The 17836-nt window shown below is 42.9% G+C and overlaps 1 protein-coding gene across 2 annotated transcripts in view; it reads left to right on the forward strand.

Moving 5' to 3' along the window:
- Nucleotides 1–17485, forward strand: part of GALC (galactosylceramidase) — a 61718-nt gene extending 44233 nt beyond the window's left edge. The window contains exons 13-18 of one of the 2 annotated variants that reach the window (XM_047080259.1): nucleotides 1283–1433; nucleotides 3707–3887; nucleotides 7324–7487; nucleotides 9128–9204; nucleotides 11792–11895; nucleotides 15582–15705. In XM_047080259.1, coding sequence (XP_046936215.1) covers nucleotides 1283–1433; nucleotides 3707–3887; nucleotides 7324–7487; nucleotides 9128–9204; nucleotides 11792–11895; nucleotides 15582–15606 — 702 coding nt within the window. In that variant the 3' untranslated portion in view covers nucleotides 15607–15705. Of the gene's footprint in view, nucleotides 1–1282; nucleotides 1434–3706; nucleotides 3888–7323; nucleotides 7488–9127; nucleotides 9205–11791; nucleotides 11896–15581 lie in introns of both variants that reach the window. The other variant, XM_047080258.1, reaches the window with a different exon arrangement.
- Nucleotides 17486–17836: the final 351 nt, after the last annotated feature.

Here is a 17836-nt window from a genome sequence, read left to right on the forward strand (position 1 = left end):
AAGCTTCCCCTACCAATCTTAGCTCACGGCCATCTAGGCACGGGTGCTTACTTAAACACTTTCCTCACCACACCTGGCACGTTGAGGATTGGAGACCTGCCTCATTTAGCTTTTTACCTCAGGTCCCTGCTACTGTGCTTAGCACATGGGGGTTCCTCAGTAAATGTTTCAAAGAACGAATTGGTCCAAGTAGGCACACTACTTCATGTAACTGACACAAATCTACTTTTCCTGGAAACTGTTAATGTTCTGTGAATCAGTTAGTCACCATCAGTGATTGGACACCGGTCATATATTAAATTCTAAAAATGAACAGTCTGCTTTTTGTACAATAAATTGCTAGAAATAGGATATTAAAATTGATTTTCCCCATAATAAAATAATATCATTTGGGGGGTATACCTGAGCCAGAATATGGTGTTACGTATTTCATAGGTCTGACCAACAATTTATTATTAAAGCAAAGATATGCTATAAACCCCTTTAATTCAAAGTAGGAAAAAAGCTGCTCAAATTTCACAAAATGGGCATACATCTAATGCCTACATTCATTATGCAGAGGATTCTGGTGTCTTCAGAGATCTACATTTAGCATAGAACAGCTGTGATGTAGGGAGTGTTTCTTGAAGGTCATGCCCCGAGCTAAGCATTTTATAAACATTGTCTTATTTAATCCTCAGAACAGCCCTAGGAGGTATGTATTTTCCCCCCTCATTTTGTGGAGATGTGGCTTAAAGAGATTAAGTTGCCAAAGGCATAGATGTGACATAAACCTAACTTGCTAATTGAAATATGTATGGAACGTGAAAGAAGCAGGACTTGTTTTTCTTAATAGTAGAAGGTTTTTTGTGCTTAACAGCTGGTTAAGCTGTTTATGGACTTTTCCACCTTAGTAAACTCCTAAATACTAAATAGGCAGATCTCTTATTTACATACATGTATTGAACACACACAGGCTTTGAGAGCTTGTAGTCTAATGGAGAAGAACAGACTAATAGAAATAGGTTTTGGTGTTGTCTAGTCATCCTTCCCTCCATGTAGTGAAATTCTTTTAAAGTCCTACCTACAAAGTGGAATTTTATAAAGTCTTCTAAATAACTTAAGAAAAAGATCGCAAAGACCTTGGTATTGGATGTATCCTTCACAAGTGGTTATGAAGTTGTAACAGAAGTGAGTTTGGCTCTTTTTTTTTTTTTTTTTTTTTTTTTTTCAAAAAGTTATTTGGCCCAAATGAGAGGAGCCCAACGCAGCTGGCCTTGACCTCCGCGTTTTCTTTTCTCAGCTTCTCGACAGCGGTGGTGCTTTCACACTGGAGCTGCAGGAAGACGAGCTCTTCACCCTCACCACTCTCACCACCGGGGGCAAGGGCAGCTGCCCGCCGCCTCCAGAGTCCCAGCCTTTCCCGCAGGTGTATGATGATGATTTCGATGTTGGTGAGTTTTTCATTTTTTGCTTGTTTTTTTTTTTTAATTTTTTTTTTCAACTTTTTTATTTATTTTTGGGACAGAGAGAGACAGAGCATGAATGGGGGAGGGGCAGAGAGAGAGGGAGACACAGAATCAGAAACAGGCTCCAGGCTCTGAGCCATCAGCCCAGAGCCTGACGCGGGGCTCGAACTCCCGGACCGCGAGATCGTGACCTGGCTGAAGTCGGACGCTTAACCGACTGCGCCACCCAGGCGCCCCTTGCTTGTTTTTTTTAAAACTAAAACTTAACCTACCTAACCAGTAGCGGGTAGATTTCTATGTGTCGAACTCATGCGTGATAAAGTGGCTGTAAAATGTAGCTCTAAATGTCCACATGGTAACTGAGATCTCATTTTTGTGTTACCTCAAGGTGACTCTCGACTTGAGGACCCTGTAGTTTTCAGTGCCAGAAAAAAAGCGTAGAGGTCAATGTCAGAATGAGAGCTATAATCCTAATTTGGTTTCGGTGAAGCCTGAGGCTTATTACCCTGCCGCTTCCCTGTTAGCGGAAGCCATTCCTGGCATCCTCCTGTAGCCCGGAGGTCAAATGACTTCTCTTTCTTCAGTGTCGGGGGCCTGATGGCTGAGGGCAGCAGTGCTCCCCTTGGCTACTTCACCTCATCGTCTGCCCTGCCCGGGAGTTTTATACTTGCACTCTCCTGCTTTTCTAGGAAGAGCTGTTCTAAAGCTGTTGGAAAAGCTTTTGATTTTCGGTAATTTAGCAGAACTGCTGGACACGTGAGAAGGCACGGTCATCGTGGTGATAGCCCCAGGTCACTCAGTAGGTGACGGAACTTGTTGATTAGTAGACGTGCAGCTTGTGACCTCACAGGCAGGGTCAGCTGGCTCTCGTATTTGCTCCTAAGATCTGTGGCTGTAGGAGAGACACAGGCAGGGAGACTGCCATTGTGAGAGAGTGACTTGACCCTCCTATCGCCTCAGGGCTGCTGTTTCCAGCATGGTTGGTTGGAGACTCCTGGTACCCCTTCCCGATGACCCTGGGTCACTGCCCAGCCACAGGGTCTCATGTCCCTTTCCCAGCAAGTGATGTCCTGGTTAACTGCAGGACGATGCCCTTTGGACTGTGTACGGGGCTCCTCTCAATTGTTTGCATGACATGGACCACAGGGACCCCCAGGGTTGCTTGGGGCCTTGTTTTCTTGCAGTTCTCTGAAGTGGCCTCTTAGATGAATTGGCAAATTATGCCGCCAGGCATAATCCTGTTGCTTTCCTTTGCTGACTTCTGTGTCGGCAGAGGTAACTGTTCTTGCCCTCAGTAGATGAGGCCTTGCCCTGAGATATGGCCTCGTTAACCAGAGAGAAGTTCCCCTGGCACCAAAGCTATTCTGTGACCTGAGGAATGAAGGGCAGTTCGAAACCTTCAGATCTAAAATGTAATGCTCTGTTGACCACAAAATAAACTAAAACCTAAAGTTAAACACTGTAAGTCAGGCTGTAGCACTACTTTATATGGTTCTTAATTTCTCAAATGATGAATATGGAAGCATTTAGAAAAGCATGAAGTGTGAAATAGCTGTAAGATGATGACCAGAGTTGCTCTTCTATAGTCTTCAGCATTGTAAGACTGTAATTTAATAAAACCAAGAACAGATTGATAGTGTGGGCCCAACTGTTTTTGCCTCATTTTAGAAATAGAAGACAATTTGTAATTTGTAAATTCTGTAGTTGATATGGTGAGCCTTTTCTAATCTCCCAGCTGATGACTGTGACCCGGGGTTTAGAAACTTGTTTGACAGATGCTAGAAATAACAAAACCATCTCTTATTCAGCCGTTGCCAGATGCTGGTTTATGTACACACTTCACATACATTCTTTCATTTAATTCTCTTGTCCTCATGCCCACTTAGAAATGAGGGAGCTTGAGAGGTGCCTGCGTGGATCAGTCGGTTAAGCATCTGAATCTTGATTTGGCTCAGGTCCTGATCCCAGGGTTGTGGGATCAAGGCTGGCATCGGGCTCTGTGCTGAGTGTGGAGCCTGCTTAGGATTCTCTCTCTCTCCCTCTCTCTGCCCCTCTCTCCTGTTTGTACTCTCTCTCTCTCTGTCTCTCAAATAAAAAAGAAATCAATCAATATTAACCTAAACCCTAAACTTCCACTTGTTATTAGTGTCATTTACTTATTTAGGACTTTTCAAAAGTATTTTAAAATGTGCTGAAGTATCAGCAGAGATTCTGTGAAGACTTTGTACTAAACGGAGAATTTATTGTGTTCTGAACAGATTACCCGTTTTTTAGTGAAGCTCCGAATTTTGCAGATCAGACTGGTGTCTTTGAATACTTTACGAATATCGAAGACCCTGGAGAGCATCGCTTCACGCTGCGCCAAGTTCTCAATCAGCGGCCCATTACCTGGGCCGCTGATGCGTACAACACTATCAGTGTTATAGGAGATTACAAATGGTATGTAAAATTGGTGTGCGTATGTAGACCTGGCTGAAATAACCTCTCATGTTGTCGAATATGTCCTGAAGTGAAGACTTTTCAACGGTCTTCCTTGTATAAGAATCTAATAAGTGTGTGATAATTGCTGAATATCATGACCACAAGCCATGGTTATGATGCCTCAGTGTCCTTCCCTCAGATTTGCTCAATTAATAGTGATTGTTGCTGGAACAGATTGATTTTAGTATAAAAATTGCGGACTTTTGGACCCAGTTATAATTGAAGATTTATTTATAAATAGACATTGTGATTTGTGGGGTTTTTGTGGATTTGCTGGAGAGTTCATTTGTTGATCTGGGGTTGCCACCTGCTGGATCCGTTCTAGACTTACACTGTTTTAGCCTTCGTGGAAAATCTGTTTACCAGGTGACGGTAGATGGCAATAGTGAGAAGCAGATCGGCCTTTACTGTCATTCCCCCTCGCCTGCCCTAGAGTACTACAGAGGATTGGCTGTCTCTGAACCCAAACTCTTATTTCTGGCTGGGACTCTAGAAATATCGAGAGACTCCTTAATTATAGCAGAGAGAGGAGATCGAGCACCATCCAAAGAGTAACCGAGAGTATTCATAACTTTGAAGATTTTATGTATTGAGATGGCAGTACTCCTCTTTCCTGCTGCAGTGGGTAAGGAGGTGGGGAGAGGTGGAGGGGGAAAGTGGGGAGAGAGGGAAAGAGCCACAGGGTCTGAGAGAGAAAGAACCAGGAGAGAGCAGTGATGCCTGTCGAGAGGCATCGTTTTCATCGTTTTTAGCCCTGCTTTCATTGTGTGATTCCCTGCTCAGGGATCTGCAGTGACTCTCTTCAGCTACCGAATCAGATCTCATCGTCTGTGTCTGACTTCCAAGACCCTTTCACATTTGGGCTCATCCTATTTATTATGTTCTCTTTCCCAGTATTTCCTCCTGGATTCAAAGTAGCCAGGTCTGTTCAGAGATTCCCCACAAGTCCCATGCTCATTTCTTTTTTTCTGGCTGCGACTCCCTCTAACGTGGGTAAAGGAGGGAAGGAAAACTGGGTCATACTTCCCACAACTACCTGTGGCAGAGCTATCATCCTCCCCACCTTCCAGATCAAGAAACCAAGACTTCCGGGTAACATTTGCCTGAGATCCTATACTTGTAAGTTCTGGAACTAGGGTGAGAGGCCAGGACTGTCTGGTGCCGTAGCTCATCTCTTTGGACTACACCTCACTGCTTCATTTTAATCGTTGTCTTCTTCCTAAGACGAGCGGGGGATGAGTGTGGTTTACCTATAGTGCTGTTTTAGAAACTCGGCTCTCAGTGTGTGCACAGCCATCATTTCTTCAGGACCGTATTTGTGGTGGGACTTCCCCTCTCATACTTAGGTTTAGTTGAGTCCCAGCCCAGTAATTTGACTATGGAGGGTAGGCTTTCCTGAGGCTACTCAAGACTTTCATCGTATTAGTGAGCTTTGGTTGGGATCTGCGGACTGTCCACAAAATGACCTCTCACTGCACACATCCCAGCTTTGCATCCCTTTGGATAAGTTTGCTTAATGCACAGGCTGGTTTTTGTGCCCTTAGCACGACCAAGAGGTTGTGGCTGTGGAAGACCAGACCACGCTTTTATTCTCCTTCATTCGCTGTAAAATTGCCAGCAAGTTCTGCCTGGGGAATCTCTATTCTGGAATGTGATGTAAACAAAGGAGGTTAGATCTTCTCCCGCCCTGACTCTAAATAGAGTAAGTTTGTGGTGCTGTAACACATTCACACTTCTGATGAGTCAGAACAGAGGTAGGGGATGTATGGAGCACTTCTGATCCTTAGTAGTTTCCTGCTGGTGACAGTCTGTAGAGAGACCAGCTCCCTCTGCTGGGGAGGATGTACAAGAGAGACTGTGCTTCTGTTAACTTTGCATTGGACTTTTCTGTAAAGTAGCCCAGCTTTGGTTAGACGATTCAACGTGGATTTTCCTGATTGTTGTGTGCCTGTTGTAGCTACTTCTTTTATATTTTTCATTACAGAGTAAAATTTTATTGTGCAAAATTCACTGATAAGAATCTGAGAAGTGTGAAAGCCACATAATTCTAGATCTAACTTTCCCCGCTTCCAAAATACATTTCTTGACATTCTTAGTTTTCTTTTAGGTAAATTGCTTGCCTCATTACTTGGCTTTGTGCATGCTTGCTTTCCTGTTCGCAGTTCAAGTTTGAGTAGGAGGTAAATTATTTTCAGAGATCATTTTGGCTTGGGGTGGTTGTATCATTGCAGAAGGCATCTAGTAGGGTTTATAAAAGAAGCCTGGAGCAGAGCTCACTGTTAAAGCTGTAGTAGCTGGTTGGCTGAATTTCCTCTCCTTTGATGTGCCCCTGTTGATCAGTGATGCCGGGCCAGGGTTTTACTGTCCCTATAGGGACAGGGATGCTCTGTAGGGGAAAATGGCTCTCAGAGTAGGATTCCTGAACCAGTGGCACCGGCATCACCTGGGAATTTGCTAGACATGCAGATTCAAGAGCCCAGCGCAACCCACCTGAGTCAGAAGCTGTGGGCTGGGGCTGACAGACTGACTTTCACAAGCCCTCCAGGCAATTTCAGTGCTGCTCAAATTTGAAACCCCCTGCTGTAGTGTCAGGAGAGTTGCCTCTGTCTTTGCAGAGAAATACCTTTAGATCTTTCTTCTGGGGTTTTTAAGTCTTGCTCGAGTTAAAGGTAAATATTAGCTCCAAAGTATGTTCTCCTAGGGGCTCCAAGCTTTTGTCTTCACTGCTTCTCTTAGCAGATGGAAATTTAGTAAATTTTTTTTTCAGAATTGTATGGAAACAGACCTTTTATGCATTCCTATGGGGAAAAAAGGCTTCTTTTAACATTATATTGTTAGGTTGAGAAGTTGTTTTATCATAGATCAGAAATGTGTTCTTTTTTTTTTTTTTTTTAAGTTTATTCACTTATTTTGAGAGAGAGAGAGAGAGTGGGAGGGGCAAAGAGAGAGGGAGAGAGAGAGAATCCCAAGCAGGCTCCATGCTGTGGGTATAGAACCTGATGCGGGGCTCGAACACATGAACTGTGAGATCATGAGTTGATCTGAAAGAGTTGGATGCTCAACAGACTGAGCCGCCCAGGCACCCCAAGAAATGTGTTCTTAAGAGACTTAAAAACCGTAAATACTATTTTCCAGTAACTCATTGAAAGAGGCAACGAAATGGCTTAACTTTAGTCACATAAAACTTAAAACTGTTATCAATGAAGATTCTTTTTTTTTTTTTTCCCCCATCAATGAAGATTCTTGAAGCCCATCCCTGCCACAAACACAGACTTAGCAAGTCACATATTCACCTCAATTAGAAGTTTGGAGGCATGTGGCTGTGAAATGACACATTTGTGCCTTACCTGGAGTGGCATAATAAAAGGTGCTAATGAACAGTTTCACTCTGCAGGTCCAACCTGACTGTGAGGTGTGATGTTTACATAGAGACTCCTGAGAAGGGAGGCGTGTTCATTGCGGGAAGAGTAAATAAAGGTGGTGTCTTGATTAGAAGCGCTAGAGGAGTTTTCTTCTGGATTTTTGCAAATGGAACCTACAGAGTTACAGGTGACCTAGGTAAGTGACTTCTTCTGTATGTAGCGCATGACTTACTCTGAAATATGCTGTGAGCTTCTTACTGTGTGATGAGAGAGCTTCATCTCTAGGTGCTTGGACATCTATTTGGGAAGAGATTCAGCACATTTGAGCCAACACCAAATGATTCAAAATCATAGAGTTAATGAGAGGCGGCTGTGGAAAAGAAGGTTGTGTAGAGCTCTTTCAGGTGGAGCTGAGCTAGGCGGTCAGGATAGGATTTGCATAGCCTGGGGTGATGTGGACGTAGTGGGGAGAGAATGCTCAAGAAGCACCGTAAGTAAAAAGCAAGACTATAAGAATGTGCTGGTATGCTTAGGGAAGTAGAAGGAGAGGGGTTGGTCTGCTTAAAATGGAGATACCCTGAGGGCGCTTGGGTGGCTCAGTAGGTAAAGAGTCTGACTCTTGATTTCCGCTCAAGTCATGATCTTAAGGTTTGTGAGTTCGAGCCCCGTATCGGACTCTGCCCTGACACTGGGGAGCCTGCTTGAGATTCTCTCTCTCTCTCTCTCTCTCTCTCTCTCTCTGTTCCTCCCCCACTCATGTTCTCTCCTTCTCTCTCTCTCAAAAATAAATAAACATTTTTTTTAAAAATGGAGATAGCCCGTTTCCCAATGTAGTTAATAATTTGACACTTTTCATTCATCTTAACAGCCCTTGTCTTATGTAGAATAGCATCTTATTCAGGAGAGGTGCTTAGAGTGTGTCCATGTTGAATTCTGTCTAATTCACTGTGGTGTTGGTGCCCCCCTGCTCTGTGGAAACAGACTGTATTGGTGCTGCCTCTTCTGCATTCTCGGTCTCTTGACTTTGTCCTGCATTAGTGAAAAAAATCTTCTCTCCTATAGTTTGTTACTCTTTGCCTCTTGCTAGGTGGAAAGGGCTCCACAAGTAATGAAGAAAGAGTGGGTAATAAGGACACCAGAGTAGGAATTGCAGAATCATAGCGTGACCCATCTAGAACATTCCTCACTGATTTTCCAAACCAGAAACCAGTCCAAACCAGGGAGGTTAATCGATTTTCCCAAAGTCTCAAAATGAGTTGGTGGTAGAATTAGAACTAATGATTTAAATCTGCGTCTTTAGTCCCCCTGTTCTTGTGTTTTAAACTGCCCACTCAACATCTCATCTGCTTTCTCTCAGCTGTTCAGATAGAATATATCCCCAGATTTATTCTTTATCCCCAGATTAACTGTTTTCTCTCTCTGATTCTCAGTTCACGCTCTATCTATGTAAGCAGTTACACTAGCTCGAAATCTTATGGTGACCTTTGACTACCACTCTTTTTTCTTTATATCCAGTCCAATCAAGTATAAACCTACGCCTGAACTGTAGAAGCCAACACATTATACTGGGATGGTTTGTAAATTTATTTCACTGGTTCTCCTGTGAGCTCACATATGATATATGTCTCAGAGTAGGCTCCCAGTACGTGCTTGTGGAATGCATGCCCGAATGAAGGATGTTTTGTTTTAAATCAGTAGTAGATCTGGAAATGTGGATCTTTGTTAAGGGTTACTTTACTGCATACACATGCCTCCCGAGAATCCCCACTGAGCTATGTGATTCTGTGATTTAGATTTTAAAAATATATCAATTAGGATAATCTTTGTGTGTTGCAGCTGGATGGATCATATATGCTTTAGGACATGTTGACGTTACAGCGAAAAGATGGTATACGCTCACGTTAATTATTAAGGTAAGTATTGCTGATCAGAATACCTGGAGGTAAAATATTCTTTTCTTGTGCTTTTCTAGCATTTTCTGTCCTCAAATGAGAGGGGGAAAAGTGTGATAAATACAGTGATGGAAATAGGCAGAGAATCTGCTGGGATACCAGCAGACTCTAGGGTGATAGTATATGTCGGGGTAAACCTGTATGAGAACCATCAACTCTTGACTTTATCACCCCACGATTTTTTTAAATTTTGGTTTTGTTTTTTTCAACTCAGGAGTAGTTGGTAAATAGTCAATAATTGATTTATTTTTTTCCAAGTTGGCCTGAGCCAAGATTATAATTGGAGCTTATAGATATAAGCAAAATCACATAAATTTGTTTTCGGTGGTTGAGACTAATTTGGTTTTCAGAGAAAAGTACAATTTTTTAGAAGTTGGTTTCCATGAGTATTTTTTTGTCATGGAAGGTACCAGATAAATTGTAGGATAAGAATGTCTGAAAATACTAGTCAAAATTGCTGAGTGATCATGAGTTCTTGATGGACACGCATTCAAGGGATGTGTAGAATATTCTTCTGTGTAATATACTACTGCTCTCTGCCATTATAATTCTGTCATAATTTGATTTAGGTTACAACAAGCAGTAAAATACGGAATTCAGATAACTTTTTGAAATTGTTCTCATCTCTTGCCCAACCACCAAAAAATGATACAGTAACATTTTCCAGGCAGTAACAGTAGGCTTTGAACATCTGGTTTGTGTGTGGCATAGTTTATTTAACTCTGCCACACTCGATGGCACAACTTTGTTCCCCGTTCTTTCCTCTTCTGGTGAATGGAGGCAAGATGGGCTGGCTTTCCTTGCAGGTAGAGGGGAGGGGTCTTTTACATGCCTCCTGGGGTGCACACGTGCTGGTGTTTGTTCAGGCAGATGTTTAGAAATGGAATTATATTTACAGTCTTGACAGACACTGCCCTATTGCTAGCCAAGCTGTATCCACTTTTATAGCAGTTATAATATATTACCTATTTTTAAAGATTTTTTTCAAACTAATTGACGTGATTTCTATTTCCCAGATAATTAGGGAGGTTGCACATCTTACTGTGTTTATTGGCTATTTGTATATATATTTTTTCTCTTCTCTGAAGTTACCCATTCACATTCTTTCCTCATTTTCTTACTGTGTTTTCTTTTTCCGATGGATCCATATGAATTTATGATATATTTTGAGTAGTCACCCATTTTCTTCTTTTTTTTTTTTACATTTATTTTATTTTTGAGAGGCAGAGAGAGACAGAGCACAAGTGGGGGAGGGGCAGAGAGAGAGGGAGACACAGAATCCAAAACAGGCTCCAGGCCCTCAGCTGTCATCACAGAGCCCGACGCAGGGCTCGAACTCACAAACCGTGAGATCATGACCTGAACCGGAGTCGGACGCTCAACCGACTGAGCCACCCCGGTGCCCCTATTTTGAGTAGTCATCCATTTTCTGTTACTTACGTTACAAATGTTTTTTGTGTCTTGTGTGTTTTAATTTCTAATGGTATGTTTCGCAGATAGAAGTTTTAAATTTTGGTGCTGTCAAGTATTTCACTTTTTTTTCAGTGCTTTTATGTTTTATTTAAGAAAGCCCGCACCTTTCTCACGGTTAGGAACATTTCTTTTCCTCTAAACTAAACAAAGTTGAGGATTTTTTTTTCCTGTTGGAGTCTTTAATACATCTGGAATTTATTTGTGAATCATAAGGGGAAGATCCCAATATAATTTTTTTAAACGAATGGATAGCCATCATCATTTATTACCACAGACCGTCCTTTTGTCTATGATTTGAAGGCTAACTCTTTGATGTAACAAATCATCACGTGTGCATAGGCTTCTTTCTGAACTTTGTTCTTTATAGTGCTTTGTCTTACCCAGTATCACTCTTTATTTATTTATTTATTTAAAAAAAAATTTTTTTTTTCAATGTTTATTTATTTTTGGGACAGAGAGAGACAGAGCATGAACAGGGGAGGGGCAGAGAGAGAGGGAGACACAGAATCGGAAACAGGCTCCAGGCTCCGAGCCATCAGCCCAGAGCCTGACGCGGGGCTCGAACTCACGGAGGACCGCGAGATTGTGACCTGGCTGAAGTCGGACGCTTAACCGACTGCGCCACCCAGGCGCCCCCAGTATCACTCTTTAAAACACTTGATTACAGGGGTGCCTGGGTGGCTCAGTCGGTGGAGTGTCCGACTGTGGCTCAGGTCATGATCTCACGGCTCGTGAGTTCAAGCCCCGCGTCGGGCTCTGTGCTGACAGCCTGGAGCCCGCTTCTGCTTCTGTGTCTCCCTCTCTCTCTGCCCCTAACCCACTCACATTCTTTCTCTGTCTCTCTCAAAAATAAATAAACATTAAAAAATAAATAAATAAAACACTTGATTACACAGTTTACCCCTTTACTTCCTTCAGGTTCTTTTCTGACCACCTTATATAAAATAGCACCCACCTCCTTTTGTGTCCCTCCCCTCCACCCCCCACCCCCCCCCCCGCCAGTTTATTTTTCTTACCTCCTGACGTCACGCAGATTCTGCTGATGGTTTTTGCCCTTGCCTCCTCCCTTCCCTAGAAAATGGCTCCTTCAGTGACAGGCCTCTTTCACCAAACACTGCTGCCTCTCCGGCATTCCTGGCACGTCTGCCATCAGAGCAAGAGCCTGGTGAATTCTGGCGAGTGAGTGAATGGATGCCCCCGAGGGCAAGTCCCTCATGATTTCTTTTTCCAAATTATCCTTTGTAAATTTAAAAAAAAAAGTATATTTATTTCTTGTATGTGAACTTTTAAAACATCTTTTCGATTCCATGAAAAATGCAGCCAGTATTACGTTGAAAATTTATACATCGGGGCGCCTGGGTGGCGCAGTCGGTTAAGCGTCCGACTTCAGCCAGGTCACGATCTCGCGGTCCGTGAGTTCGAGCCCCGCGTCAGGCTCTGGGCTGATGGCTCGGAGCCTGGAGCCTGTTTCCGATGCTGTGTCTCCCTCTCTCTCTGCCCCTCCCCCGTTCATGTTCTGTTTCTCTCTGTCCCAAAAATAAATAAATAAAAAACGTTGAAAAAAAATTTAAAAAAAAAAAACAAAAAAAAAAAAAAAAGAAAATTTATACATCAATTTGGGCAAAGCCAACTTTTTTTTTAGAATGATGTGTTTCCCCCCCCCCCCCCCCGCAAGACCTTGAGGACAAGAACAGGCTGCATTTGCCACTGTGTCCTCCAGTTTTATTTAGTGGTTCTTGCATACTTCTTGTTAGGCTTATTTTTAGCAATGTTTTGAATTTTTTGAAACCATGAAAGGGATTTAAAAAATAAATGTCCTTAATTTTTCTCAGGTGCTTTGTAGACAGGGGTAAGAAAATCAGCAGGGCTTGTTGGAAACAGGTGCCTTCTGGGCCCCTGCTTGTTCCTTCCTCCTCACCCCATGCGTTGTCCTGTGCCTCTGATACAGTGTCTCTGAACTGTTCGAGGTGTATCTTCTGGTATCTCTTTAATAAAAAAGTGATTTGTAACTTCTAGAAATTAGCTCTGGTCTCGCCACTGGAACAGGCGGGGATTTTGCAGATGTAACACCCGCGCCACCCCCAGCCCCACCGTCTCTTGTTCCGTCGGCCGGGAGCACCCGGCTTCCCTCTCGAGTTTCAACTCTGGGCACTTCGAGGCCTCCTCCCACTCTGCAGTCTGGTCAAGTCCCCGTCTCCTGGTTGAGTTCTTCACACGCCTTGTACCGCTTAGCTTTTCTTTATTGTGTGAGTTGGTGGGTATGTCTCCCGCTAGAGCGTAAGCTCCATGGAACGGGGGCCTTGCCTTTCTTGTTCATCCTAAATTCCCAGTCCTTTAATAGCACTTGGCAAATAGTTTTTTGCATGAATGAAAAGGCAAAGCAAAACAACATCTTGTTCGATGGTCCATTTTCCAAATTACAGCTAATAGGAGGATTTTTATATTTTTTTACTTAAGTCTTTCATTGGTCACCTACATGCCAGGTACTGGCATTAGCGAAATTATGAAGGTCATGGTTTTCCAGTTAAAATAACCAGTTGTCCCTCAGCTTGCCTCTTCCTATCGTGTTTCTCTCCCCACTGTAGATCTATAATCACAGACGACGACAGCTTTACCGGTAACAGATCTGGTTTGAAACTAGCCCACAGGCTGTGTGTCAGGCTGAAAGCACTGTGAGGCCAGCTTCAGTGTTCGTTTTCCTCCTTTTACCATCACCAAGACCAGCGTTTAGGAGGATTTTATATCATTTTGTCCTTGGCCCTCTTTCACTGCTTCTCAGCACTACTGAGGAGGTGGTTAGAGCGATAGACTGAAGCCTTACTATGTTCCACCTGCAAGTGTTTTATGTTGCTCAGCTTTTGTTTTCCTGTCCATAATATCAGGAATATCCATAATACCACATCCTTCTTACGAAGATCAAATGAGATTATATATATGAGCGTTTGGTACGGTACTTGTTACATGGTAAGCACTTCTTGACTCTAGTGAATATTCTTAGCAGTAGGCATGTTTGAACCAAGCAGAGCAGCATTCATATTTCCTTGCTGATGCATCCTGACTCCGCGAAAGTTATTTCATTTCTTTGAGCTTCTATTTCCTGGTCTGTAAAAGGGACATAACTTCTGTAAGGTTGTTTGGGGTTAAATGTGTCTTATTCTTTCATTCCACACATTTCTATGAAACACCTGTTATGTGTCCTTTTCTAGGTGGTAAGGGATGCAGCAGTAATGAAGACACACACGGTTCCTGCTCTCCTGGAGCCTGTATTCTCTAGGGCAGGGGTTGGCAAACCCTTTGTAAGGGGCCAGACAGTAAATATTTTAGGCTTCGTGGGCCATGTAGTCTGTGCAACTTTACTCAACTCTGCTTTTGTAGTGAGACAGCAGCCACGGACAGTAGATAAATGGACGCGTGTGGCTTTGTTCCGATAACATTTTATTTATAGAAACAGGTGGCTGGCTTGTGGGCCATAGATGGCTGCCTCTGGTTCTGAGACGGTAAAAAACCCAAATCAGTCAGTCACATGGTGAAGACAAAATGGGACACTGAGGTGAACGAGCTCCACTGTCCAGAGTGTCTAGGTAGAGAGGCAGGGGAAGCGCTCTTGGAGCTCGTGCGCTTTGAGATGAGCCCTGCCCGATGGGAAGAGCACCTTGAGCAGAGGACCCTGCCTCGTGTGAGGGACCCTGCTGGTGACAGGCCTCGTGTGTGGAGCAGCCCAGTGGCCAGAGGGCAGGGGTGGGGAGGAGGAGGTGATGTATGCTTGCGCGCTATGGCTACGTATTGGCTCAGTGTTAATACCCCTCATTGGTCGAGCGGCGGAAGGTGTTCAGTGAGCACTTTGAGAGCTGCGGGTAGCTGTGCACGCGTGTGGCTGTGCATGCGTGTGCTGGTGGGAATATGTGCGGCCCTGAATGTGGAGTTGGGCAGCTATGATTCAAGTTGTAGCTCTGCTGGTGAATCTGATTTTGACTTTTAATCTCACGTCTCAGTGTCTCCCTCCGTAACATGAAAGGGCGAAACGAACACCCATTGAACTGCAATTCTGTGACCTAAAAACAGGTTTTCTTTTGATCCGTAGCCCAGTGCTTTGGATCGTTAGTTCTTCACCCTTTGAAATTAGCTACTTTTAAGTGTTCAGCTGCAGTTGATACGCTCGTAAACGTGCTATAATAATGATGACAAGAGCTGGCATTTATTTTCCCCTGTGTGCCAGGCACTTGGCTAGGTAGGAATGGCCGCTATCTGAGGGAGTTATTTTTGTCTTTCTGTGTCGGTGACCAGTAAGTCATTCATTTCTCTGGACGTCTCCCTTCTTACCCCTGACCCTCCCAGCCCAACATCAGTTTAACTGACGGTTCCTAGTTTTATAACTTGAGGGTGGGCTCTCCATATGACTTTGAGGTGATAATTTGTACATGGAACAAAACGGATTTAGGTAAACGGAAGCTTTGGCTCTGGTAGTCACGTCTGAAAAGCTGGTGGCCGTTAGCCACAACACGTGAGCATGCACGTACTTGCAAATTACAAATGTTTCTTTCAGTGGGCTTTTGTTTAAAACTTTACAATGTTAGGAAAAGTTTTACATTTCTGTTGGTTTAGAGCATTTTGGTGGGGGACAAGGAAATATCAAGGCATTTATTCCTTGTGCTTCGGAAACTACTTACATAAGTAGATAAGAATTTCCTCAGAGAATTTTTTCTGTATTTCAAACTTGCGCTCAAACTTGTGGAATTGTGTTTTGCCATGGTCTTAAGTGAGAAGGATGTTCGCTCCACGGAATAGGTTGGCCACACGTATTAAGAAACAGACCTCAGAGGATCATTTTCATACGTCTTCAAGGGGTACATTTGTCTTTCCTCCAGGGCCCTTTCTCCTCTGGCACGTTGAATGGCAAGTCTATCTGGAAGAATATCCCTGTGAGTTTCCCGAAGAATGGCTGGGCCGCGATTGGAACTCACTCTTTTGAATTTGCACAGTTTGACAACTTTCATGTGGAAGCCACAAGCTAATATTCACAGAGCACCGTAGAACACTCCTTGGATTTTCTTTCTTTCTTTTTGGTTTTGGTTCAGAGCCAATTCTTGCCTTGATGGATCAATACATGAGCCTCTCGGAGACTAAAAATAGTGAAGAGTAAATGGGGAGAGAAATATATTTTTGCTTGATCTTCTGGAAGATATTTTTAAAACTAATGCCGAGGGGAGACATGTGAATCTGTAACATTACCCAATATGGCCCCTAAAGTTCAAGCTGTACAGGGGCCTGTTGTTAGGGGTGGTTTGGGTGGTTCACACCTTGAAGCCTTGGCTTTAATGCTGAGCTCGCTTTCTTCATCTTGTGTGCAAGGGCTCGTGCAGAGGGCAGTGACTTGATCTTCACAGAGGTGGACTGTGCGTCTGACTGAGCTGAGGGCCTCGTCTGGAGGTAATGCCACCCCAGAGGGAGCTGAAGAACACTGGAAGTGCTGCTTTTTGAAAACCACTTCAACATGTTAATCTTACACTCTATAAAGGGTATTTTTTCTTTTCCTTTTTACAGTGATGCTTTTGAATTATAGATGAGTGGATGATTTGAAAAATGCCTCATTAATAAACTACCTCTAAAGCTACTTCTGCAGTAATAAATATGAGCAGATTAATTGGGTTATCTGCAGTTTTTAAGTCTTTTAGATCCAGCTTTTAGTCGTGTAACCCATAAAACTCTCTGAGAACATCTTCCCAGGTGGCTGGAAGGAAGAGAATCCCACCTAGCCAGTGCTGCATGTGGCTCTCAAGATGTAGCAGTTTTCTTGTGTCTTATCTCATTGTGCCTTTCGTGGTCTGTCTTGTGTGTCACTGATGACAGACTAAAACAGCTAACGAATTATTTTGTCTTTGCTCTCGGAAGAAGGGGAACACTAAGCTTCTGCTGGTACATAGAATTGGATCATTCTCTAATATTGTGTGATTCGATGCATTTATTTCATTAAAGTAAAAATGTGTTTGTATTTAAGTATGGGGAGCATATTTCTCATGCAGTGTAATTGATACCTAAGCATTAATAGACATCCTAGAAACAACTCACATCATTCATGTTGATAAAGTAAATTCTGGAATTCTTTATAATGAAAGTTCAGAGCTTCACTGGACTAATTCTGCAATTTTGGAATTTGTAATAGTTCAACATAGGTGAAATTAACAAAGTTGTGTATTTCTATTATAATAAGACAAGAAGGTAAATATTAGAATAAATCAGGTTACAGAGAAAAATTGTAAATTAAAACCAAGTCTTAAGTGATTTCCATTCCGGTCTCTACATATGTTTTTAAGTTAACTTTATTGTGGCAGAATTCACATACGATAAAATGTTCTCATTTTAAGTGTACAGTTCAGTGAGCCTTGGTAGGTGGAAATACCCACAAAACCAACACCCCAACTAAGATGTGGAACATTTCTGTTACCCCCCAGAAAGTTCTCATGTGCACCTCTCGTAATTTCCTCTCACCCGCACCCGTCTCAGGCAACCATCGATCTGACTTCTATTGATGCTGATAAATTTTCCTTGTTCTAAAATGTTATAAAAGTGGCATCATCCACTATGTAGTCCTTGCTGAATGATTTCTTTCATTCAGCAGAATGCCTTGAGATTTGTCTATGTTGCTGTTTATATCAACGGTTTGCTCCTTATGTCAAAGAATATTCCATTGTATGGTTCTGCGACCATTTGTCATCCCCTTCTCCCACTTTCTGGTGTTGCAAATAAACCTGTCATGAACATTTGTGTACGAGTCTCTGTGTGGACGTGTGTTTTCATTTCTTAATAAATACCAAAGAGTGAAATTGCCGGATCTTTCGGGGAGTGTCTGTATCACTTTATATGAAGCTGCTAAGCTGTTTCCCACAATGACTGTATGATTTTACACTCCCAGCAGTGTGTTTGAGAGTTGCAGTTGCTTCACTCTCTTGCCAAAGCTTCATGTTGTTACTCCGCCTGATTTCAGGTGTGTGGGTGTGTGGCAGTGCATGAGACGTTGAGCATCTTTTCACGGACTTCTGTGTCACTCATGTATTTTCTTTTGTGAAATGTCTGTGTACCTTTTGCTCATTTTAAAAATTAGGTTTCCTGTCTTATTAAGAGC

Source organism: Lynx rufus, unplaced genomic scaffold, assembly GCF_022079265.1.
Source record: "Lynx rufus isolate CCGP_SWC_20201006 ecotype Redwood Valley unplaced genomic scaffold, mLynRuf1.p SCAF_17, whole genome shotgun sequence".
NCBI lineage: Eukaryota > Metazoa > Chordata > Mammalia > Carnivora > Felidae > Lynx > Lynx rufus.